General features: G+C 42.0%; 1 protein-coding gene across 1 annotated transcript; it reads left to right on the forward strand.

Annotated features, from left to right (window-relative positions):
* Positions 1-3,795: 3,795 nt before the first annotated feature.
* LOC118370951 (ubiquitin-conjugating enzyme E2 H-like) lies at positions 3,796-26,965 on the forward strand. Its single transcript, XM_035756201.2, has 7 exons — positions 3,796-4,304; positions 21,342-21,418; positions 21,654-21,728; positions 21,860-21,899; positions 22,054-22,106; positions 22,890-23,018; positions 23,284-26,965. Exons 1-7 carry the CDS (start codon positions 4,252-4,254, stop codon positions 23,403-23,405), a joined length of 549 nt encoding a protein of 182 aa, XP_035612094.1. The 5' UTR covers positions 3,796-4,251; the 3' UTR covers positions 23,406-26,965.
* Positions 26,966-27,413: the final 448 nt, after the last annotated feature.

Consider the following 27,413-nt stretch of genomic DNA (forward strand, 5'->3'; position numbering starts at 1 on the left):
AGGTTCTCAACAACAGGTCTTAGTCAATAATATCAAAGGCTGCACTGAAATCTAACAGTACAACTACCTCCATCTTCTTATTATCAATTTCCTTCAACCAGTCATCAGTAATTTGTGTCAGTGCAGTGCGTTGAGTGCCCTTCTATATAAGCATGCTGAAAGTCTGTTCATTTGTTTACAGAGAAATAGCATTGTATTTGGTCAAACACTATTTTTTCAACAGTTTGCTATGAGCTGGCAGCAAGCTGTACCTACGGTGAGGGCTCGCTGCTTCCCCAATCAAAGCCCTGTATTAACACAGAGGTTTGCACTAAACTAAAGGACAGGGCTACCACACACAGAGATATCGCAGACAACCCTGAGGCTATGGCCGACGACAGGAACAAGTACAAGAAGTCCCGCTATGACCTTCCCAGAGTTATCAAACGAGCAAGAGGATAATATAGGAATAAGGTTGAATCCTACTACACAGGCTCCAACGCCCGCCATATGTGGCAGGGGCTACAGTCCATTACGGATTACAAAGGAAGACTCGACCATGATCTGTCCAACGATGCTTCTCTACCAGATGAACACAATGCATTTTATGCACGCTTTGACAACAACAACATCATGCCGGGTGTGAGTGCCGTCACCGACCCAGAGGATTGAGTGATCTCGCTCTCCAAGGCCGACGTGAAAAAGGTCTTTAATCAGGTCAATACCCTCAAGGCCACGGGGCCAGATGGAATTCCAGGGCACATTCTCAGAGTATGCGCAGAACAGCTGGCAGGCATGTTCACAGTAATTGTCAACCTCTCCATGTCCCAGTCTGTCATACCCACATGTTTTAAGATGACCACCATAATTCCTGTCCCCAATAACTGTAAGGCTTTATGCTACAATGACTACCGCCCTGTAGCACTCACTTCTGTAATCAGGAAGTGCTTTTGAGAGGCTGGTTATGGCACACATTAGATCCATAGATGAAGCAATCTCAATCGCTCTTCACACTGCCCTCACCCACTTAAAAAAGAGCAATACCTATGTGAGGATGCTGTTCACTGACTACAGCTCAGCGTTCAATACACTTGTCCCCTCCAAGCTCGTCACCAAGCTTAGGACTCTGGGTCTGAACACCTTCCTGGACTTCCTGATGGGCCGACCCCAGGTGGTGAGGGTAGGCAACATCACTTCCGCCACACTGACCCTCAACACAGCAGCCCCCAGAGGTGTGTGCTTAGTCCCCTCCTGTACTCCCTGTTCACCCACGGCTGCATGGCCCTGCATGACTCCAACAAATTCATCACGTTTGTTGACGACGGTGGTAGGCCTGATCACCGGTGATGATGAGTCAGTGTACTGGGAGAAGGTCAGTGGCCTGGCAGTGTTGTGCCAGAACAACAACCTCTCCCTCAACGTAAATAAGACCAAGGAGCTAATCGTGGACTACAGGAAATGGGAGGGGGAGCACGCCCCCATCCACATCGACGGGCCGCAGTGGATCAGGTCGAGAACTTCAAGTTCCTCGGTGTCCAAATCACTAAAGAATTAAAATAGTCCAAACACACACACAGTTATGAAGAAGGCACAATAGCGCCTCTTCTCCCTCAGGAGGTTGAAAATGGGCACTCAAATCTATAAAAAGTTGAAAATGGGCACTCAAATCTATAAAAAGTTCTACAGCTGTGGCTCTACAGAGGGTGGTGCGGACAACCCAGTACATCACTGGGGCCAAGCTCCCTGCCATCCAGGACATCTACAGTACATTCGGGAAGTATTCAAGTGTCTAAATACTTTAATGCACTGTATTTCAGGTAGTGGAATAGGAAGGCCCGGAAAATCGTTAGACTTCAACCACACGAGTCATAGACTATTCTCTCTGATTTCGCACGGCAAGCGGTACTGGTGCATCAAGTCTGGCACCAACAAGCTCTTGAACAGTTTCTATCCCTAAGCAAGACGACTGATATATAGTTAACAAAATAGCTACACAGACTGAGTTAACCTTGTACCCTCATTGACCTTTTTATTTGTGTCTCTACGCACACTCACTGGGCCCTACACACTCACTCCATCATCTGCTCACTCACACTATCACGACTCAGGATATGACCCAGATGCAGACACAGGAGGCAGATAGTTTGATTCTCAGAATATTTATTATAACAAAGGAACAGGCAAATGACAGCTCGAGGGCATGCAGAGGTTCGTAATCCAAGGCAGAGTCAATCAGGGACAGAACGGCAGGCAGGCTTAGGGTCAGGACAGGCAGAAAGTTCGGAACCGGGAAGACCACAAAACAAAACTTGAGATACTGGAAAAACGCTGGTAAGACCTGACATAACAAGACGAACTGGCAACAGACAAACAGAAAACGCAGGTATACAGGGGATAATGGGGAAAAATAGGAGACACCTGGTGGGGATTTGGAAACGAGCAGAAGACAGGTGAAACAGATCAGGGTGTGACACACATAACATGCACACATTTATACTGACTCTACACACAAGCACACCCACTCATATTCAAGCTGCTGCTACTCTCTTTATCTTATATCCTGATGCCTAGTCACCTTACCCCTATACATATCTACCGCCATCACTCCAGTATCTCTGCACATTGTAAATATGGTATTGGAACTGGCCCTGTAAATAATATGCTTACTTACTTATTGTGTTCTTCTTATTTCTCATGTGTTTTTTTCTAGTATTACATTGTTATTGATTATTGCATTGTTGGGTTCTGAGTTTGCAAGAAAGGCATTTCATTGTACTTGTGCATGTGACATTAAAACGGTCAACTTTAAACTGTTAGAACCAGTAAAGGCTGCTTTACCATTCATGGGTAGTGGAATGAGTTTGGCTTCCCTCCAGGCCTGGGGAGTTTCCTGGCCATGGACCCAAAATATCAATGTTTTGTTCCCTGAGCCACTTAGTTATCACTTTTGCGTTATGGCAAGGTGCTCCATCATACTGGAAAAGGCATTGTTTGTCACCAAAATGTTCCTGGATGGTTAGGAGGAGTTGCTCTCGAAGGATGTGTTGGTACCATTCTTTATTCATGGCTGTGTTCTTAGGCAAAATTGTGAAGGAGCCCACTCCCTTGGCTGAGAAGCAACCCCACACATGAATGGTCTCAAGATGCTTTATTGTTGGCATGAGACAGGACTGATGGTAGCGCTCACCTTGTCTTCTCCGGACAAGCTTTTTTTTTTAATTTTTTTTTTTACAGATGCCCCAAACAATCGGAAAGGGGATAAATTCCGGACGACGCTGGGACAAATGTGCGCCGCCCTTAAGGACTCCCAATCACAGCTGGTTGTGATACAGCCTGGAATAAACCTGGGTCTGTAGCGACCCCCCCTAACACTGAGATGGAGTGTTTTAGAACGCTGCACCACGTGGGAGCCCAGAGTTAATGAGTGTTTTGTTTTACGTGTTTTCACCCGGTGCCATGGTTCATAAGCATTATTTATCATAGTAATTTTCATTCGCTGTGTGTAGAAATTCTCCTGCGCATCTGTGGGAAGAAAACGATGTCTATGGTTGTCGTGTTTATTAAGTCTATTTCTATGTTCTATTTCTAATGCCGCCTTCAAGTGATAGTTGGAACTAGGAAACTCGGAAATAGCTAACTGTTTGTAGTTATATACATGCGGCTTTCTACAAATCAGCAAGTCGGACATTTCCGAGTTTCCTAGTTCCGAATAGTACATGAACACGACACAAGCTCTCCTCTCTCGTCATTGAATGTCGATAAATTGGGATTGATGTCACTGTCGGAGGGGTTGTTTTGTTCAGGACGGGACAGACATTTGTTCAGAATTAGAGAGAGAGAGTAGACCTGATGTGCGCTCAGTTCGCTGAACGTTTGCTACGTTGCGGAACGGTTTGAACTGAACGACACGTTCCACAAAATGTTATTGTACGTTCTTGAACAAACTGAGGTACGTTTGCTCTCGTTCTGTGGGTGTGGCTTGAACCAATGAGTGACGTATTTGAAGGGCAGTGGACAAGCTGACAGCGCCCCCCTTCCCGTTTCAACTGGTCGTTCAGTACAGTACTGTTTCCGTTCAATTGAACGTTCCAGAACGTAAAAGCGTAGTTACTGAACGCAGCCCTTCAGACATTTGCTAGTGTTGTTGAGAGAAAGCGAGGTATGTTGAAATATTTCGTTCGATGGACAAACTGAAAAGGCAGAACATATAGTTCGAATAGCTTGCCTCATCGAAGTAAAGTATCGAGCTAGCCAAGGAATAACGTTACAAAAATGTCTTCGCCAAGTCCAGGCAAGAGGCGAATGGATACCGACGTGGTGAAACTGTATCCTTTTCTGAGCAAAAACAACAGACAGGCAAAACAATCTTTTTCGTCTTTAGCTAATCATAAATTGCAGTGACAACTATCTACAACTTTTGTAATTACATGTATTGGTTACTGATGACACAAATAACTAGCTAATACAGTATGTTGTGTAAGCGAACAATAACGGCTGTTATTGGGTTTTATGACAACAAAAGTAGGAAACATTTAGTTTTGATCAGGCATCACACGATTCGTTTCAGTTAGCCATAGCTGGGTCAGATCTAGGCTAAATATTTCACCCTCAATAATATATGCTATATAGTTGTTTGCTCAGATCAGAAAACTTCCCAAATGTCGTCCAATACCTGTAGTTGTCATGTATCAAGCTAATTAGCGTGCTTAATGTTAGTGATGCTTTCATCAATCCTTGGTTGTTTCCACAAACCCTGCTTTATTTTATGGAACACATAGTTAGCTAGCTGTACCTCTTGAACGACGATGACTAGAAAAGCTAAACAATGACGATGGCCTTGTAGGCACCATTTTCTGCGTGCAATCGGTCGTCCGTCCTTTTACTGGCCTTTCTTTCCTATCTAAGCTATTTCGCTTGCTATTATATCTCGACCTTGTGAAGTCATTCACGTTGACACTGCTGCTGTTAAAACGTTAGCTGCATGATTAACCATTAGTAATATTGCATCGCTCTCTTGTTTACAAATCGTTTACTTGTCCCCTGCCTTGTCAAGTTTGCCAGTGTTTTTGTTTTGAACCATTTTGATATTCCAACCTTGAGTCATGTGGAAATGATGTACTATAATAATGGGGAAATGTTTGTGTTAAATGTATTTCCGTCCTAAAGTAGTACACGGTGCAACTATGTTTTGCATTTCCCCAACGCTAACTATGATGTAATGGGAGCAAGTTGAATTCCGAATTTTATCAAAGTTCTCATTCTCACTCGTTTATTGTATTTTTTTGTATTTAACAAAATCTTATTTACAATGACGGCCATGTTCCGGGGCAGAACGACAGATTACCTTGTCAGCTCGGGGATTCGATCTAGCAACCTTTCGGTTACTGGCCCAACGCTCTAACCACTAAGCTGCCGCACCAAATTGTAGCCCTTTTCACCAAATGATCAGAATGTAGATGGACATTATAGTTTTTTTTTATCTAGCGCTTAGTTTGTGAAATTTGCCTGTAAGGTTAGGTTTAGACAGCGTGAGTTGAATTGTTTTGTTTTTGTGCTCCTGTAGCGACAGCTAGCGCCCTGATTGGTCAGCCTGTTACTATCCGGAAACTGGTAGGGGGCGGGACTAGATAAACGGCTGCTCGAGTGACAACAAATGGGTGGGGCTATCGGGGCTCCTTGCTCCCCTCCCATTGACGTTGACAATTAAAATGGTTCAAATAAAATTATATTTGTCACGTACACGTGTTTAGCAGATGTTAATGCTTGTGCTTCTTGTTCAGACAGGGCAGCAATATCTAACAAGTAGTGTCTAACAATTTCACAACAAATACCTAATACACACAAGTCTTAGTAAAGGAATGGAATTAAGAATATATAAATATATTGAAGAGCAATTGTCATAGATTGAGATACAGTAGATGGTATAGAATACAGTATATACTTGGATTTTATCAAACGATTATGATTTTTCAACACCGATACCGATTATTGGAGGGCCAAAAAAAGCAGATACCGATTAATCGGTTGATTTTTAAAATATATATTTGATTTATTTGTAATAATGACAATTACAACAATACTGAATGAACACTTATTTTAACTTAATATAATACATCAATAAAATCAGTTTAGCCTCAAATAAATAATGAAACATGTTCAATTTGGTTTAAATAATGCAAAAACAAAGTGTTGGAGAAGAAAGTAAAAGTGCAATATGTGCTATGTAAGAAAGCTAACGTTTAAGTTTCTTGCTCAGAACATGAGAACATATGAAAGCTGGTGGTTTCTTTTAACATGAGTCTTCAATATTCCCAGGTAAGAAGTTTTAGGTTGTAGTTATTATAGGAATTATAGGACTATTTCTCTCTATACCATTTTGTATTTCATTAACCTTTGACTATTGGATGTTCTTATAGGCACTTTAGTATTGCCAGTGTAACAGTATAGCTTCGGTCCCTCTCCTCGCTCCTACCTGGGCTCGAACCATGAACACATCGACAACAGCCACCCTCGAAGCAGCGTTACACATTGCTCCACAAAAGCCTCGGCCCTTGCAGAGCAAAGGGAACAACCACTCCAAGTCTCAGAGCGAGTGACGTTTGAAACGCTATTAGCGCGCACCCCGCTAACTAGCTAGCAATTTCACATTGGTTACACCAGCCCAATCTCGGGAGTTGATAGGCTTGAAGTCATAAACAACTGCTGGCAAACGCATGAAAGTGCTGTTTGAACGAATGCTTACAAGCCTGCTGGTGACTGAGCAATGGTAGGTAGACTGCTCTATCAAATCATACTTCGTTATAACATGATAACACACAGAAATATAAGCCTTAGGTCCTTAATATGGTCGAATCCGGAAACTATCATCTCGAAAACAAGACCTTTATTCTTTCAGTGAAATATGGAACCGTTCTGTATTTTATCTAACGGGTGGCGTCCATAAGTCTAAATATTCCTGTAACATTGCACAACCTTCAATGTTATGTCATAATTACGTACAATTCTGGGAAATTAGGTGGCCCAAACTGTTGCACATACACTGACTCTGCGTGCAATGAACACAAGAGAAGTGACACAATTTCACCTGGTTAATATTGCCTGCTAACCTGGATTTATTATGCTAAATATGCAGGTTTAAAAATATATACTTCTGTGTATTGATTTTAAGAAAAGGCATTGATGTTTATGGTTAGGAACACATTGGAGCAACGATATGCACCGCATCGATTATATGCAACGCTGGACACGCTAGATAAACTAGTAATTTCATCAACCATGTGTAGTTAACTAGTGATTATGATTGATTGATTGATTGATAGTTTTTTATACAGTGCCTTGCGAAAGTATTCGGCCCCCTTGAACTTTGCGACCTTTTGCCACATTTCAGGCTTCAAACATAAAGACATGAAACTGTATTTTTTTGTGAAGAATCAACAACAAGTGGGACACAATCATGAAGTGGAACGACATTTATTGGATATTTCAAACTTTTTTTAACAAATCAAAAACTGAAAAATTGGGCGTGCAAAATTATTCAGCCCCTTTACTTTCAGTGCAGCAAACTCTCTCCAGAAGTTCAGTGAGGATCTCTGAATGATCCAATATGGACCTAAATGACTAATGATGATGATAAATACAATCCACCTGTGTGTAATCAAGTCTCCGTATAAATGCACCTGCACTGTGATAGTCTCAGAGGTCCGTTAAAAGCGCAGAGAGCATCATGAAGAACAAGGTACACACCAGGCTGGTCCGAGATACTGTTGTGAAGAAGTTTAAAGCCGGATTTGTACACAAAAAGATTTCCCAAGCTTTAAACATCCCAAGGAGCACTGTGCAAGCGATAATATTGAAATGGAAGGAGTATCAGACCACTGCAAATCTACCAAGACCTGGCCATCCCTCTAAACTTTCAGCTCATACAAGGTCCTGGCGCTTGCTGGACTTTCTTGGGCGCCCTGAAGCCTTCTTCACAACAATTGAACCGCTCTCCTTGAAGATCCGATAAATGGTTGATTTAAGTGCAATCATACTGGCAGCAATATCCTTGCCTGTGAAGCCCTTTTTGTGCAAAGCAATGATGACGGCACATGTTTCCTTGCAGGGAACCATGATTGACAGAAGAAGAACAATGATTCCAAGCACCACCCTCGTTTTGAAGCTTCAGGTCTGTTATTCGAACTCAATCAGCATGACAGAGTGATCTCCAGCCTTGTCCTCGTCAACACTCTCACCTGTGTTAACGAGAGAATTACTGACATGCCAAATGGTCCTTTTGTGGCAGGGCTAAAATTTTGGGGGATTCAGTTCATTTGTGTGGCAAAGAGGGACTTCGCAATTAATTGCAATTCATCTGATCACTCTCCATAACATTCTGGAGTATATGCAAATTGCCATCATACAAACTGAGGCAGCAGACTTTGACACATATTAATTTTAATTCTAAAACTGTACAGGTGCATCAAAGCTGGGACCGAGAGACTGAAAAACAGCTTCTATCTCAAGGCCAACAGACTGTTAAATAGCCATTACCAGCACAGATATGCTGCAGCCTACATACACAGACTTGAAATCTGTGTAAATGAATAAATGGAACACTAGTCATTTTAATAATGTTTACACATCTTGCATTACTCATCTCATATCTCACCACACGGTACCCCCTGTATAAAGCCCTGCTATTGTTATTTGCTGCTGCTCTTTAATTATTTGTTATTCTTATCTCTTACTTTTTAAAATATATTTTTGTAGATATTTTCTTAAAACTGCATTGTTGGTCTTGTAAATAAGCATTTCACTGTAAGGTCTACTACACCTGTTGTATTCAGCACATGTGACACATACATTTGATGTATATACTAGAGTGGCCGATTAATTAGGGCCGATTTCAAAGCACTTCATGACATAAGTGAGTGCTACGGGGCGGGGCGATAGTCATTTAGTCATTTAGTTCAGTTACCTTTCCATTCTTGGGAACAGGGACAATGGTTAAGGTATAGGTTTAGGGTATGGGCGTCCAAAGAACCCCGGACAGCACTGACCTACACTAAACCCTGCTTCCACAGGGAGCGGATGGGGGCTTGGAATAGACAGGCCTAGCTACTGACTTCCTATCAGGTCATAAACTGAGACCCACCTGCCATTATGAAAACAATCCGTTAGAGATGATTCAGTGTGCATGTCAAGGTTTTGGAGAAAACATTAGATTTTGTTGTTGCAATCGGTTGGTGTCTTTTGGATAATAGCACTGTAGGGTTTAAAAATATCTAGTAACCTAATCTCTCATGACTGTGTGTGTGTTTTCTGATGTCTACTCACTCTATAGGTCAGGATAGACTACCTGCTAAATACACCTGGGAAAACATGCACAATGACATTTCCCCTCTTTAGTAAAGCTATTGCGTCCTCCTCCCACCCCCCTAACATACTGTCTGGTTTGAAATCAATGCATGGATATCATGAGTAATTTGCTGCCTTCCTGGGCAGTTCTCTCAAGACATTAATATAAATTGCATAAATAAATAATGAACAGTACAGTAGGCTAAACATCAAATGAGCAGTGGCCTATTGAGTGCCATCGCTGTGAGGAACATGAATGTGTTAGAGAGGGAGAGATATTTTCATGATTGTGTGTCATCTTGAGATGTTTGTTTTTTGTCTTAGCATGTTTTGTGTCTGTGTGTGTGTGCGCGCATGCACGTGTGTACTTGTGGGTTTATACACGTGTGGGTGTTCCTGAAGTTTAGGTGGGGGCTGGGTATTGTGGTAAATCTGTCCTTTCTTTGTGCCTGCCAAATCCGCATAGTCTGTCTCTGGCACTGGATCTTGTATATTAGTATGTGAAGCCTCTGCTCTCTTATCTGATAAGAGAACATTGTAAAGCCTGGTAGAAAAACCTGTACACAGTAAATCCAGTGTTTTTAGCCCAGCACCAGTGGAGAAATGTGGGTTGTGCATGATATACTAAATACACAAAATTATGTGGACACCCCTTCAAATTAGTGGATTTGGCTATTTCAGCCACACCTGTTGCTGACAAGTGTATCAAATTGAGCTCACAGCCATGCAATCTCCATAGACAAGCATTGGCAGTAGAATGGCCTTACTGAAGAGCTCAGTGACTTTCAACATGATACTGTCATAGGATGCCACCTTTCCAACAAGTCAGTTCATCAAATTTCTGCCCTGCCAGAGCTGCCCCAGTCAACTGTAAGTGCTGTTATTGTGAAGTGGAAACATGTAGGAGCAACAACGGCTCAGTTGCAAAGTGGTATGCCACACAAGCTCACAGAATGGGACCGCCGAGTGCTGTAACGTGTAGAAATGGACTGTCCTCCGTTGCAACACTCACTACTCAGTTCCAAACTGCCTCTGGAAGCAACGTCAGCACAATAATTGTTCGTCGGGAGCTTCATGAAATGTGTTTCCATTGTCGAGCAGCCGCACACAAGCTTACGGTCACTATGCACAATACGTTGGCTGGAGTGGTGTAAAGCTCACTGCCTTTGGACTCTGAAGCAGTGGAAACGCGTTCTCTGGAGTGATGAATCACGCTTCACCATCTGGCAGTCCGATGGACAAATCTGGGTTTGGCGGACGCCAGAAGAATGCTACCTGCCCGAATCATAGTTCCAACTGTAATGTTTGGTGGAGGAGGAATAATAGTCTGGGGCTGTTTTTCATGGTTCGGACTAGGCCCCTTTGTTCCAGTGAAGGCAAATCTTAACATTACAGTATACAATGACATTTTAGATGATTCTGTGCTTCCAACTTTGTGACAACAGTTTGGGAAAGGCCTTTTCCTGTTTCAGCATGACAATGCCCTGTGCACAAAGCAAGGTCCATACAGAAATGTTTTGTTGAGATCGGTGTGGAAGAACTTGACTGGCCTGCACAGAACCCCATCGAACACCTTTGGGATGAATTGGAACACTGACTGCGAGCCAGGCCTAATCTCCCGACATCAGTGCCTGACCTCACTAATGCTTTTGTGGCTGAATGGAAGCAAGTCCCCGCAGCAATGTTCCAACATCTAGTGGAAAGCATTCCCAGAAGAGTGGAGGGTGTTATAGCAGCAAAAGTGGGACCAACTCCACATTAATGCCCATGAATTTGGAATGAGATGTTCGACGAGCAGGTGTCCAGATGTAGTGTATATCAGCCACTCAGTGTGAGGGCATGTCTTTTGTTTACTCCAGGCAGCAGAGGAACAGGTAAATGTAGAGCATGCTTAATGTAGAACGCATGACTGTTTGTCATGATGACCTCTGGGGACTGGTTCCATTTCAGGCCCTAGTCCCTTCCCTTTGTACCTATGGACTATTTCAGTGTTTGGTATTGTCTGTGTGCACGCATCAGCCCTGGGCCCTAGGGGAAAGACAAGACAGAGATGCATGGTAGCCAGCCTTATTTATAGGTCCTGTCTGTTGTAGGTCACAGTCACTGCTGACTGCCCTGCTCTCATCCTTTAGTCTAGGCCAGTGTTCTTCAATCCTGCTCTTGTTCAGTTGTTCCTAAACCCAATAAAAAAAAATCTTTTCTTGATGTTGTGACTTAAGCCTAGCTGCAAACCAAGACAGACTAAACATAATAGATAGATAAACCAATAAATACATGGCTGACAGCTGCATAGGAGCGACTCTGACGTTGGGGGGGACGGACAGTTTTTGCTACCGGGGTCCGGGAGCATGCCCCCAGATTTTTTGTTGTTGAAAAACAGGTTTAAATGCAAATTTCTAGTGACGTTTGAGTAAAGGATATAGACAAATCCGGACTTACAAATGGGCAACTTTACAAGGCTATGGGGGGCCTTGCAGAGGGGTACTTACTCTGATTACTACAGTCCAATCAGTCTTAGGGCCATGGCTGTTCATACTGTACTGAATGCCAGTGTGATTGTTACTGTGGATATATTTAATTAAACAATCTCCAAGATGTTTTGAGTGGACAGGCAGTCGTTGATGCAGAAAGAGAAGAATAAGATCAGGGTTGAGGGACATCGGGGATAGAAAACCTACAGGGGGTGGCCAAAAATGGAAACAAGTAATGGAAAAGAAGATGACAATTGGGTGACTAATCATGCACTTTCAGGTTCATCCATTGTTTAGGTCCCCCACCTGTACCTCTTTCACACACAGTAGAGGGGGAGATTTGAAACAGTCTTCAGATAGGCTTTAGGAAGATAAGTTGGACTAATTAACAAGAATAGCAGAACGGCAAATGTAAATCAGCTTTCAGAGAATTAATTGAAAGTTGTTTGCGTTAGGGCATGGCTGCGCATGCTTCTTATCCAGAGGCCCAGTGTGGGTGCAGGGTTGTGTTCTAACCAAGCATTAACACACCTGATTAAACTAATCATGTCTTGATTGAAGTCGATGATTCGTTGATTAATAGAGTCAGGTGTGCACTGGTTGGCAAGAATAATAGCCAAAGTCCACATTTTTCTGTGGATACGATTGGACACCCCGCTGTTATGAGTGCTACATCTGTGATGACTCTTTTTTATTTTAACTTTAGGGGAGATAATATGATCAAATATTACATCAGAAATGTCAGTTTGGAAATGAATTCAAATGTATTATTTAAGAGGTGGACTTATTTGGAACACCCAGGGGCCTTTAAAGGGTACACTTGGTACCGATTAAGCCCACTCCACACTTTTCATACATTTTGATCAAATATTTGTATGTCTTTTTAAACAATTTTTAAGTAAATTAAACTTCACATGAGATATTATTATTTAATTTGCTCTCCACTTTCCTTACAAACATTTCTATATGTTAGAAATGTCTAAACCTATATTTTGTTGGGCTTACCCTACTGGTGCTCTACATACTGTATGCTTTGAAACTTAATGTAATATTTCCAACTTATAATAGTTGTCATACTGTAAAAATAACCAGCAACAAACTGATTTAATTTGAAAGAAGTTAGGCATGAAATGATTCAGTCTCCACTCTACACAAAATAAAATAATGGCTGCCATTCTCCTGCATGAAGCTAACACATGCAATACACCCTCTAGACTTAATTTAATTTTACCTTTATTTTACTAGGCAAGTCAGTTAAGAACAAATTCTTATTTTCAATGACGGCCTAGGAACAGTGGGTTAACTGTTAAGATGCTGTCATTACATCAGAGATCAGATTGATTGACACTATGACTAATCACCAGTCTCTGAACTCTACGCGCTTGAAGAGGTACTTTTCACTATCCTGCCATGACCCTATGATGGAGACTAAGATAGTAATTGCATAAGCAATTATGTAGCTAGCAAGTATTCTTGGCTTCAAAACTTTCACTATCAGTTTATCACACAGCCAGAACTATCCAAACCAATAGTATTTGTCACATGCTTCGTAAACAGCAGGAGTTGACTAACAGTGAAATGCTTAATTACGGGCCCTCCCCAACAATGCACAGAGAAAAATATTTTTTTATTGCTCAATCTGATTCATGCTGATACATTTTTTAAATAATCCATAGGCCTAATGGACACATGCTCAAACTTGTACACTTTTGATAGACTAAAATTCAGTCGTCTTTAAGTCTATGCCACTCTGACATTTCTCATCCTAATATTTATATATTACATAATTCCATTCTTTTACTTTTAGGTTTGTGTGTATTGTTGTGAATTGTTAGATATTACTGCACTGTTGGAGCTAGAAACACAAGCAATTCGCTACACCTGCAATAACATCTGCTAAACATGTGTATGTGACCAATAAAATGTGATTTGATGGGGAAAGCTGTAGTTGTATCTTTATTAATGTAACGATATAAATGAATCGTATTATTGTATGTAGTAGAAAGCGATGGGTTACAAGAAGCCTACATAACCAACCCATAAAGTGACATTTTACATTCATATATGGCCAGTTATGGAAACTGTAACATTGATTTATCCTGCAATAGATGTTGTTCAATTGGTAACTTTTACATTTTGTTCTTCTTCTAATCTAAAAGTCTAACTGAATGTAATCAGATTACGTTAAAGTTTGGTTAATCCAAAAGTTACATTACTGATTACAATTTTGGACAGGTAACTAGTAACTTTAACGGATAACATTTAGAAAGTTACCTACCCAACCCTGGTGATGAGTCAAAAGAGTTCATGCAAAAGGTGGTTGATGCAGATATTCCGGGTAGCTATTTGGTTAAATATTTAGTCTTATGACTTGGGGGTAGAAGTTGTTCAGGGTCCTGTTGGTTCCAGACTTTGGTACCTCTTACTGTGTGTTAGCAGAGAGAACCGTCTATGACTTGGGTGGCTGGAGTCTTTAAAAAAAAATGTATGGCCTTCCTCTGACACAGCCTGCTATAGAGGTCCTGGATGGCAGGGAGCTCGGCCTGATGCATTATCATACCAAGCGGTGAAGCTTCCTGCCATCCAGGACCTCTATACCAGACGGTGTCAGAGAAAGACCCTAAAAATGGTCAGACTCCAGCCACCCCAGTCATAGACTGTTCTCTCTGCTACCGCACAGCAAGTGGTACCGGAGCGACAAGTCTAGGTCCATGAGGCTTCTAAATAGCTTCTACCCCCACGCCATAAGACTCCTGAACACCTAATCAAATGGCTACCCAGACTATTTGCATTGCCCCCCCCTTTTACACAGCTGCTACTCTCTGTTGTTATCTATGCATAGTCACTTTAATAACTCTACCTACATGTACACATTACCTCAACTAACCGGTGCCCCCTGCACATTGACTGTACCGGTACCCCCCTGTATATAGTCTATTGTTATTTTACTACTGCTCTTTAATTACTTGTTACTTTTATTTCTTATTGTTATCTGTATTTTTGTTTTAAACTGCATTGTTGGTTAAGGGCTCATAAGTAAGCATTTCACTGTAAGGTCTACGACACCTGTTGTATTCAGCACATGTGACTAATAAAGTTTGATTTGATGCAGCCAGTCAAGACGGTCTATGTTACAGCTATAAAACTCTGAGGGCCCGTGCCAAATTTTTTCAGCATCTTGAGGGTGAACAGACATTGTCTTGCCTTCTTCACAACTGTGTTGGTGTGTGAGGACCATGTTAATTCCTTAGTGATGTGGACACCAAGGATCTAAAGCTCTCGACCCGCTCCACTACAGCCCTGTCGATGTGGATGGGGTCGTGCTCGGCCCTCCTTTTCCTGTAGTCCACGATCAGCTCCTTTGTCTTGCTGACATGGAAGGAAAGGTTTTTGTCCTGGCACCACACTGCCAGGTCACTGACCTCCTCCCTATAGACTGTCTCATCTTCATTGGTGATCAGGCCTATCACTGCCGTGTCATCAGCAAACTTAATGATCGTGTTGGAGTTGTGTGCGGCCACGGAGTTGTGGGTGAACAGGGAGTATTAGGGGACTAAGCACGCACTCCTGATGCCCCCCCGTGTCATTTAGACCGGTTACCTTGGCGTTCTTGGGCTCATGGACTATAGTGGTCTGCTTGAAACATGTTACAGACTGGGTTAGGGCAAATGTCAGTGAAGACACTTGCCAGCTGGTCAGCGCTTGCTCTGAGTACCCGTCCTGGTAATGCCCCGCTGCCTTGTGAAAGTTGACCTGTTTAATGGTCTTAGTCGCATCGACTACATCTGGAAAAGTTGGTGCGCTCATGCATGGATCAGTGTTGCTTGCATTCTATGCTCGCTTCAATGCATTTAGCTCGTCTGCTAGGCTTGCGTCACTGGGCAGCTTGCGGCTGGGTTTCCATTTTGTAATCCGTGAGTTTGCAAACCCACATCAGACGGGGTTCGCACAAGGTGCTTAAAGTACTTGAATTTGGCACTCAAGTCAAGTTGGTACAAGAAAAATACTTGACTTAAAATGAGAGGAAAACAGATAATGATCAAATATGTTTATGAAAACGTATTGGTCTTGCAAATGTAATTTCTAGGCAGACAACTGAGTTTTGTTTCCTCACGTGTTTCGCACTGTGGTTTCAGGGCAAGCTCGCTCATTCCACCCACACTGCCACTCAGCCAGGCAGGTATCGAACTGACTGATTAGGTGCTGCCAAACCTCACATCAATAGCTAAAATGTAGATTCAATCCTGCCTTTTGTACATATTTAATTTAAAATCTATTTTATTTCAGTTCATGAAACATGATTGCATTCTATATTTTTGTTCAGTATAGTTTACCCACCTTTTTACCACTACATCACTGAACCCAACCATCCCACACCGCATAAGGTGCAGAAAAAGCAACTTTGACATTGCGAGCATGAGTGAATTGGCCCTGAAGAGCCACATGAAAGGGGAATGACACAGCGCTGCATCCTGCGCTAGCGGCAGTTCGACATCGACTTTTTTCTCTGCAGCAACCTCCAGAGTTTTTTTTTTTGCCTATCGCCTCAAGGAGCGCAAACGATATTCCGCTTTATCAAGCAGCAGCCATGCTCCTGCTGTTCTGGTGGCTGTTCACATGTCGTTTTCCTCACACAGCCCACCTGCCCTCCCTAAAGCTGCCAGTCGGAAGCAAGACACTTTTTTTGTAGCTATTAAATAGTAGATGCCCAATAAAAACAGTCATTAAGCTGGAATTGTGTAGTAATGCTAATATGAAATGTGTTCACCAGTAGGCATGTACAAAATCTCTGCTCATCACTACTCAAATTACAACATCATCAGTACTGACTTAACACTCATGTATGTAGTAAAACCATTTATTATTGAGTAGAACTTGTCAGGTAATGTTGAATATCATAAGGTTGTGGCAATATACTGGCATCTGGTGGCGACTAGAAACAATTGCATAATATGAACTATTACAAATTGATAGTGTTTGAAAAAGTACTTGAAAGTCCTTGAATTTGACTTGCCACTGTTTGTACGAACCCTGGTCAGAGACGGCGTAGTAGGATTCGGTCTTAGTCCTGTACTGGTGCTTTGCCTGTTTGATGGCTCGTCAGAGGTTGTAGCGGGATTGCTTATAAACGTCCGGATTAGTGTCCCGGTCCTTGAAAGCGGCAGCTCTAGCCTTGAGCTCGGTATTATTTTGATTTTTTTCCACCTTTATTTAACCAGGTAGGCCAGTTGAGATCAAGTTCTTATTTACAACTGTGACCTGGCCAAGATAAAGCAAAGCAGTTGACAAAAACAACAACACAGAGTTACGCATGGGATAAACAAACGTACAGTCAATAACACAATAGAATAATCTATATACAGTGTGTGCAAATGTGCTGAAATAATTACAATTTAGCATTAACACTAAAGTGATGGATGTGCAGATGATGATGTGCAAGTAGAGATACTGGGGTGCAAAAGAGCAAAAAAAAGAACAGTATGGGGATGAGTTAAGGTGGGCTATTATTGATTCTGTCTCTCCGCAACAAAATCTACAGAGCTGAGATTGTTATATGGCCCATATATATAGCATTCTGTTGGTGGCAAGAATTGTATGTAATCATTTAAATTGAAAAACTCTGAGTCAAGTGTATGGAATTGGTACATCGAAAATCTCCTGCCATTTATTTTGCAACCCGGTCCATGAAAGCAGCAGCTGTAGCCTTTATCTCAGTGTAGATGTTGCCTGTAATCCATGGCTTCTGGTTGGGATAATTACGTACGGTCACTGTGGGGACGACGTCGTCGATGCAATTATTGATGAAGCAGGTGACTGATGTGGTAAACTCCTCAATGTTTTCGGATGAATCCAGGAACATTGTAATCTGTGCTAGCGAAACAACAGTCCTGTACTTTAGCATCCGCATCGGACCACTTCCATATTAAACGTGCCACTGGTACTTCATTTTGGAGTTTTTGCTTGTAAGCAGGAATCAAGAGGATATAGTTTCTCAATATGTAGACTAGAATTAATTTGAGAAGCAATCACACTTCCCCCACTATTACCTCACACTGCAACTCCCATTCACTAAACCTTCTTTTAGCCAGGACAATGGCAACAATGGAGAAGAAACAAGATATACACAAAGCAAATGTTTTACTTTAACTATCAGCTAACTACATGTGAGTAATAATCTAGCTAGCCAGCTTGTTAAACAGGCTAAAATGACCTAAAACTAATGTTATGCAAGGTCAATTTTCCGTGGGTAGCTAGCAAGCAATTTAGCCCTATTGACATACTATGGACCCATTCACTAAACCTTCCAGTTAGGACAATGGCAATAGAGACTAAATAAAATACACACAAAGCAAATATTTTACTTCATAACTATCAACTATGTCCTCCACGGCTCCTATGCACTTGGTGGTTGATACAGAAATGAATGAGATTAAATAAAAACTGAAGTAAAATCTTCTTGATGTGGACTGGAGTGGCGAGTTAGATCTCTAAACATATCATGTTATCTAGCTCTCTCTATGGCCCTATTCCCACTACGAGATATGAAGGAGCGGAGTTGCAGAAGAGAATTCTACTTTTTAATTCACATTACATCCTTGCCTTTCGTTGGTCAACACAACATTCTTGGTCTGCAGCTCAAATTGACCATAAATATCACAGTAGGCACTAGCCAGCACAAACTATTCAACAATGACAAACTTTTCTTCTGAAACATATTACATTATTAAATAATGCAACCAAACCATATTACGCTATTGAATAATGCAACAATTCACAAGCATGTATGTGCAGTCAATTAAAGGGTTTCTCTTCTCATCTGTAGGCTACACTCATTACATTTTAGCTTCAAGAACAAAGCAAAGAGTTGCTGTAACAGCATGTCTTCATCAAGTAACGTTAGCCTATAAGAAATGACAGATTAACCCTTTCACATGCATGTACAAGTACAGCACCTTACAACATTACAACAAACCAGGCTTTATTTTTATCAATATCATGCAAATCATTACGTGGTTAAAGCAAAATGCGACTGAAAATGTGACCAAGCTTTTTATTTGGAAGCCCATACCCGCCACCCAATTTTTAAATTTTGTATTTTTACTAAAATGCCACATGATTTGTCAACGTACACATTTAGTCTGTGTTTCAGTCTGATCAACTGTAGCCTACTGATAACATCCACAGCTGCAGGTAGCCTAGAGAAGCCTATGCACTCTGATCCCATCCCATGTTTTTGTAGCCTAAGCTATGAATTTATAGCCCAAAATAGGCACATTTATTTGTGTTCTGAGAATTTGATCAAATTTGATGTATATTCACACTGGTGGCTAGGCTACCTACAGCTTTATATAAAAAAATGATTGACTGGAATGAATAAATTAACACAATAGTGATGACATACTGCATGAGTATCTTTTTAATTGCAGATGCAAAGTCCTACGCAATGCCTTTGCAATGCAGCGAGCTCGGCCCTGTTCTGTTTTTTTGTTGTCCAATCACATTGGTCTGTTTTTGGGTAAAGGGTTTTAATGTTTTCATCCTCCCTAGGGTAGGGGTTTTTCTAGGTGTAAAAATAAATAAATAATCATATGGCCTGATTTAGAAAAATAATCTTGTCCCATCAAAGCCCATATAAAACTGTTTTATTTATTTTTATTTTTACAGCTGATTTATTACCATGACATTCGCTACAACTAGGGTGGGAGTTGATTAGGTTAGCCCCCAGGAAAACAATTCATACACTCTAGGACCTGTGGTGCCACATCTGAAATGACCAAACAATGTTCTAAAACATATCCTGTTTTACATGTTTTTGGTAGTGGGATGGGTTTCCATAGTTTTACATGGCTCAGTGCATCTGGCAGCTACTGTGACAATTTGTGTGTGTGTGTGTGTGTGTGTGTGTGTGTGTGTGTGTGTGTGTGTGTGTGTGTGTGTGTGTGTGTGTGTGTGTGTGTGTGTGTGTGTGTGTGTGTGTGTGTGTGTGTGTGTGTGTGTGTGTGTGTGTGTGTGTGAGAGAGAGAGAGAACCTCATGTTGTTAGACCCAACTGACCCAGGTGGAAATGAAACAGACTTCTAGAGCCATAGTAGTTTCTCATCTCCGTGACAACCCTAACACACACAGCATGACACACTGTTGTTGCTCTGGATGAGAGAACCACAGAGATGAACTACTATCAACCCAGGAGCTGTCTGTCACTAAACAAACTCCCACTGTTGTCCACCAGACACTCCTTTAGCCCTCCTCTCCGTTTTAGGAAAGTGTTTCATTCTCTAAGCATCCTTTTGTACCTTGTGGCATGATCCAGAAGTTAAGTTGTGTAGTGCTTTGTTGAGCTTATTTGCTGTAGAAATATAGAAAAGACACCTCATGTGTGATGGACAGGTCTAGATGTCAGCGGTGTCCAGTCGTATCCACACTGAGGGCCAGTGCATCTGGCAGCTACTGTGACAATTTCAGAATGTAACACGCTGTTGCTGCAATTTCAGGTAAAAACTCAATAAAACAAGTCTCAAATATTAGAAAAATGTCTACATTTCAGCTCCGCTATTACTATTTATACTACAGGAGTGTTTGATCAATGAGACAATTGTGTTTTTGCCCTGATTCAAGGGGGGCAACTGTCAGGTGAATGTTGTGCGCTGCCCCCGGAAGTAGGGGTTGAGAAGTAGCAAGTAAGCAAGTTTACAATTGAGTAATAAGTGTAGTCGTCTGTATTTTTATGAACCGTTTAGTAAGTTTGGAGAGTCTCACTCTCTTTATTTTCTTCTCTCCCATTCTTTTCCCTCCCCAGCCTCATCTCGTTCACCCAGGTGAACTTGAACATTGGCCAAATGAACTCTCAATTCATTGGTCAAAACAATACAGGGCACAGGTGTCAGAATGTGGAAGGTGTTTCCATCCATAGACCCTGGTGACTGATGCCCAGCATGTAGCTCCACAGCGGGGGTCCTCATCAGGCCAGAGCATTGTCTCCCAGAGGCCTAGACTAGTTGATGGGACACTGGTGCTTTCCTATTGTTTCGGTTCCTATTCTCCCAAGAAGAGAAGCTGATACCCACATTTGGTTAGTTCTGGGTAGAGCCTGAGGGTGTTGGGTCATTCTGGTTATTGTATGAAGTTAGGCTATTTCTGGTTATAATATGACATTGTTTGTTATAAGAGAGTGAGGTAACGTATTAGTTATTTGTGTGGTTAGTTTTGGTTAGGGTAAGTGTTTGTGTGTTGGCTGAGTCTGATCACTACATTATTGATCAGACACCACGGCTGGCGTTATCGATCCTATGTTTGACCTTAGCCCAGAGTATCTCTCACACACACTGGTTCTACTGACCTCAGACCAGGGCTGAGTCCCAAATGGCACTCTATTTATTGCACTACTTTTGATCAGTACCGTTTGGGACGGAGCCCAGTTCACCCAACTAGTTGGATTCTGATTGTGGCTCATTTTAATTGGCTTGTTTTACTTTCATTTAAAATGTGTGTTGTTTGTACTGTAGCCTTCTCGTTAGTCACGTTCAGTCGTGTCTTTTCCTTAACAAGTGCTCAGCATCGAGAGCAAGCATGAGGTAACCATCCTCAGCGGACTCAATGAGTTTGTGGTCAAGTTCTACGGCCCACAAGGAAGTAAGTGTTTTCATAAACAACCTAATGACTTCCGCTGGCTTCTCACTGGGCTCATTGTGTCTATGCAAAGATCTGTATGGTAGGCTATATGGAGGCAATCTTCCTCCCTGTGTGTGTGTGTGTGTGTGTGTGTGTGTGTGTGTGTGTGTGTGTGTGTGTGTGTGTGTGTGTGTGTGTGTGTGTGTGTGTGTGTGTGTGTGTGTGTGTGTGTCTCTAATCAAATGTTGTTTTTTAGCACCTTATGAAGGAGGTGTATGGAAGGTGCGAGTAGACTTACCAGACAAATACCCCTTCAAGTCTCCATCTATAGGTACAGTATCAAAATGCATCTGTCAACAAGCTCTATGTAATAGAAACTAATAACATAACTGGTTAAAGCATTGTGGAAATTACAATAACACAGGTTTTCTATGAAAACTAACTTTATTGTTCTCCTCACAGGATTCATTAATAAAATCTTTCATCCCAACATTGATGAAGCGTGAGTTCATTTTGATGATATCGTTTTAGTAGATTCCAACTAATGTACGGTATGTTGACGTATAGGTCTGGACAATCTTATCAGTTATACATCATGTTTGTTATAGCTCACAATTCTGTTCATTTTCTGCTCTCTCATCTCCCCTCTCCTTCAGGTCAGGGACGGTGTGTCTAGATGTCATCAACCAGACGTGGACAGCCCTGTATGGTGAGTAACAGTTCAGAATTTATTTCAAAATGGACACAATGGACATGCTACCACTTCAGTTTGTAAATGTTTGAAACTCACTGAATGGTTTGTTCCATGACATGGGTACATACTGTACCCTTTCTCTATGATCATGTCTGGGCTGGTGGCTGCTGGGAGCAGCTGTGAGGAGCTGACATAAGAGCGACCGACTAGGAAAACAGGTCTACAATGTCTCAACGTAGTGTTTATTAGGCTTTTATATGGCTCGCCTTGTGAATAGCTGAGCATGATTGCCATACAGAAGTTCCTATCATTGAAAACTGAACTAGCAATTTAAACGTACAAGGAATTGACCTTGTTACTGTGATTTGAACTCTTGTTTCAACGATTAGGAACACTGTGTCAGTGGGACATACCAGACGTGGCATTATAATGTCTTTTTTAGCAGGGTCAATCGGTTTTAACATGACTGAAAATGATCACCCGTTCTGGTTTGAGTTGTTGGCCCATTCACTGCTTGTAGCAGATAGGCTGTTGCATTGATGGTGAGAGCTGAACAGAGACCTAGTAGTCATTTGTCATGACAGGACTCAATATGAAATGCAAAATTGTGAGGCCAACTAACCTCCAAATGAAATACTTGTGATGTGGCGGGGTTGATCTGCAGTTCAACTTGTACGGTTGTATTAGTTGTGCAATTAGTACAGCTCATTGAGTGTTTACCTTGAGTCTAAGGTTGCACATTAGTACCTCTTTAACCCCCATAATGTAAAACACTGGTCGTCCCTCCACCCCTTGCAGACCTGACCAACATCTTTGAGTCATTCCTGCCCCAGCTGTTGGCCTACCCCAACCCCATCGACCCTCTCAACGGAGACGCTGCCGCCATGTACCTGCATCGGCCAGAGGACTACAAACACAAGATCAAAGGTGAGGCACACACATGTACATACACACACACACACACACATATATACATACTGTATATAAATACACATATACATACTGTATATACACATACACACATATACATACTGTATATACATACACACACATACATACTGTATATACATACACACACACACACATACATACTGTATATACATACACACACACACACATACATACTGTATATACATACACGCACACAAACACACGATCGACTGTCTGACTCTTTTCCTTCTCTCTGTTCCAGAGTATCTTCAAAAGTATGCGACAGAGGAGGCTCTAAAGGAGCAGGAGGAGGGAGGTGACTCCTCGTCTGAGAGTTCCATGTCTGACTTCTCTGAGGATGAGGCTCAGGACATGGAGTTGTAGTGAAGGGCTGGCAACCGCCCTCCCTCACTCACACGGACTATCATTTCCTAAAGAGCAGAAGCAAACTATTATATTCATATTTAAACAAGGCAATTGTTTTATTACTAAACAAACAAGGATTTTTATGGATTATATGTATGAGAAGTGGCGGTGTGAAATGTCAGTCTCCCCCTCGTCTAGGTATTCTTTATTACTTACCCATAGCCTTCTACCAACACCACCCCACCCACATTATTACCCCCTCCTACCCAGAAAGGAGTGCAGCATTCCCATGATCCTAGATGCCCTCCTGCGGTCTGGATGATATTCTGATTAACCCAACCATGATGGAACCGACGATAGGGTGAGAGCAGAGCATCATGGGAAGACAAGACTGTCAGACTGTCATTGTCATGACAGAGACAGGGATGGAATGTTTACTCAGTACCCCCTCCCCACCACAGTTTAGATTTTTAATTCTCAGAATGGTTCTGTATTTGGTGAGTGAAACACTGTTTCAACAGTTACAGCTTTTTTTCCCCTCCCCATGCTCTACCAGAAGCTCTCTGTCTCTAGTGCATGGCCCCCTCTCTCTGGAGTTATTACCACAATGAGGAATTACACCATTTCGAAAGTCATTTTCTGCCTTCCTTTGGATGGGGTTGGAAGCTACCATCAGGAACAGGATCATTCCTTCCTGAGGATCAGTTGGTGGGTTTCATCCAGATCCACCTATCCAATATGGCTGTTTTTGACCCATCTTTCAGGCCTTGCCCCAGAGGCCAGTATGCAAGCCTATCAACCCACCACACCCTGGTTGTCATAGAAACTGTTCTGTAAACACTCCTTTCACCCCATAGACAGGAGCACCAGCTCACCAACCAAAGACAACCTACCACACCACTTAACACCTGAGAGAGAGAGTGTGAGTGTGAGTGTGAGTGTGAGTGTGAGTGTGTGTGTGTGTGTGTGTGTGTGTGTGTGTGTGTGTGTGTGTGTGTGTGTGTGTGTGTGTGTGTGTGTGTGTGTGTGTGTGTGAGTGTGAGAGAGAACCTCATGTTGTTAGACCCAACTGACCCAGGTGGAAATGAAACAGACTTCTAGAGCCATAGTAGTTTCTCATCTCCGTGACAACCCTAACACACACAGCATGACACACTGTTGTTGCTCTGGATGAGAGAACCACAGAGATGAACTACTATCAACCCAGGAGCTGTCTGTCACTAAACAAACTCCCACTGTTGTCCACCAGACACTCCTTTAGCCCTCCTCCTCTCCGTTTTAGGAAAGTGTTTCATTCTCTAAGCATCATTTTGTACCTTGTGGCATGATCCAGAAGTTAAGTTGTGTAGTGCTTTGTTGAGCTTATTTGCTGTAGAAATATAGAAAAGACACCTCATGTGTGATGGACGGGTCTAGATGTCAGCGGTGTCCAGTCGTATCCACACTGAGGGCCAGTGCATGACCAGGCTTCATTCCATCCAAACACTAACACACCTGTTTGGACTTCTCTCAGTCTTTATGGAAGACTATGATTAGTTGAATCAGGTGTGTTGGTTGGTACAGGAGCCACATCACTGGCCCTCTGTAGATAAAACTGGACTGCCCTGATCTAGGGGTTGGATTGGGTTGTTGTGTGGGACTGGGCTGGGAGGTGTTGAGGGGTACCTGGGGACTTGTGGGGTGTAGGGGAATTTTGCCTATTGCTTGTGTTCAACTATAATAGGTATTTGACTTGCGTAGTGCTAGTTAATGTGCCAGATGGTGAATCCTATTATAATCTATATGGTTTTATTCCTTCTATAGCAAGCTAGTTTCAAAGCGAATTGTCCTGTAAAGGTGAAGCATTTAGTTTTAATTAGATTTGTTTTTTTCTTCTCCTGATTTGAATCTGATCCTCCAAAGGCATGTTGCATCTCTGTATCCTTTCTCTTATGCAAATGGTCTCTTCTGTCTGCACTGTCAGTGTGCAAGTGAACTTATCTAGCCTGGGTGTCTGGCTGTTTCTGCTGTGGCCAACTCCTTTGTTCACTGTTGTGACGTCATGTTGGGATTAAGCAGAAACACACTGTCTGGCACCCAGGCTAGATGAGTACAGCTACATACCCAGACTGGCAAGCAGTGTTTTGGGTTTTTCAAACTTTGATCTCTAACTCAGCAGCACCACATTGGGAGTGCTCCAGGATTCTCCTCTCCTACTATTGTGTTCATGGAGAGGTTGGTCAAGGCTCATCAACCTACACAGGGTGTCCCATTCATGCCACAGTACAGTACATGGGCCCAATCATATCCCCAGATTGGTGTGCTTAATCCTATGATATTCTATAGGGCACATTCTATATGAGACTTTCAGATAGAAATGCAATGTGAATGGGTGTCTGTTCCACACAATAGAGGATATTGTCCATTCTGTACATGACAGATCTACCTATGATTTTCTAAACATTGTGCATCAATTCAATATGCTACTAGTGACATGTACAGAAACTGAAAAGGGTTGGGGTCCTAAACTTTAGGAGCCGGGTGTATATTACTGCCATAATAATGTGGACCCTTTGCTCAAAGCAGATGTCATAATGGTTCAAAACACTGCCGTAACACTGCCTTAAAGCCTGTTACAGGGGGGTGTACTGGCCTCTTGTCCCAGGTCACATAACACGAGATCTGTATTTCTTTAAGAAAAGTCATCATAGCTTTCATTGGGGACATCCTAGTCGTACACAAGAATTGAATCACAATTGATTTAATCCCTTTGTTTTCATTTTCACAAAATGCAACAACTGTCAAATGTAGAATAATATAGTTAACATAATTTGAAGTATTAGGGTGCAGGGTGACGTTACAGATGACAGAACAGGCCCCACACCGCAGTCCCACATGATGGTGAAGCTATTGTTGATATTTGTCTGTAATTTGTCTTTTGCCTCCATTAAACTAAGAACAGGAGAGTCGATGAGACAGGAAAATTGCATCTCTTTGAGAAATGATTGCGTTGAAAAACATGCACTGTCTGCACTGACATGGGAAAGCCTCAGCATTGAGATGGATCGAGTTAGCATTAGCATCCTAATACATTATGAGTGTAGTTTTAGCATTATGCCAACTGTGTCTCAATAACATGGGCACCAGACACTGTGGTGTATTGTAATGGTTGCCACAAGAGAACAGCCATAGTGTGTAACTATTTTGGCTATTAGCAAATTGAGCATAATTTGAGGAAAAACATGTATTCTACATATTCAACTTGGCACAAAAGCAGAACAACGAACATCTGAAGAAAATACATAATGTCTGCTCTCACTGTTTGATGAATTGCAAACTTGTTGGAAGCAACAATCAGTGATTGGACAGGACCCTTTTCCTTTAGCTGTTTAGCGTCAGGACACATTAGTCATTACAGTATGTGTATTCACTCCCTTTCAATAATGAGATATATACTGTATTTGAAGCGTTATTTGTTTTAATCCTTTAAGGATGTAGAAGACCAGAAATTCCCACATTTTTAAAGGCAAACAAGTTAATGAATAAATGTGCTTCCCTTGTAACTTTAATAAATAAATAAACAAAAATATGAAAACAAACTCCTTTAAAATCGTCTCTGTTTTACTACTCGTTTGTGGTCTGATTATCTCCACTTTCCCTGGAGTGTACAAATGCTCACTCCACCTTGTGAGTTTTAAAGCATTTTGATTGGTATAACTATGGGCTTGATGGATTTTTCATCATATTTCTAAAAGACTGAGCAGCACCAGAATCAGAGGGGTGACAGGTAGCCAAGCGGTTAGAGAGGCAAGCCAGCAACTGGAGGTTTGCCAGTTCTCCGGGGGAAAAGTCCTGGAGGAAGTGAGCTGGCAACCGTTGCGTTGCTGGCATCAAATCCTAGATGCCATTGTAAGGCGTTGTGCCCTTGAGCAAGGCACTTAGCCCCCACAACAACAGTTCCCCGGTCCCCAATGTGGCACCCTCTCGCACCTCTCCAAAACCTGTATGTATGCGTGTGTGTCTTTCGGAGAAGTAACATTTTGGTTG

Source organism: Oncorhynchus keta, chromosome 22 (assembly GCF_023373465.1).
Source record: "Oncorhynchus keta strain PuntledgeMale-10-30-2019 chromosome 22, Oket_V2, whole genome shotgun sequence".
In the NCBI taxonomy this organism is placed as follows: domain Eukaryota; kingdom Metazoa; phylum Chordata; class Actinopteri; order Salmoniformes; family Salmonidae; genus Oncorhynchus; species Oncorhynchus keta.

What these genes read in the sequence shown, in the direction of transcription:
- LOC118370951 (XM_035756201.2), top strand. Translation starts at nt 4,252, where the DNA reads ATGTCTTCGCCAAGTCCAGGCAAGAGGCGAATGGATACCGACGTGGTG. An exon ending in CTTCAAGTCTCCATCTATAG is followed by an intron (nt 21,729 to 21,859) that starts GTACAGTATCAA and finishes TTCTCCTCACAG; the next exon opens with GATTCATTAATAAAATCTTT. An exon ending in CTACAAACACAAGATCAAAG is followed by an intron (nt 23,019 to 23,283) that starts GTGAGGCACACA and finishes TCTCTGTTCCAG; the next exon opens with AGTATCTTCAAAAGTATGCG.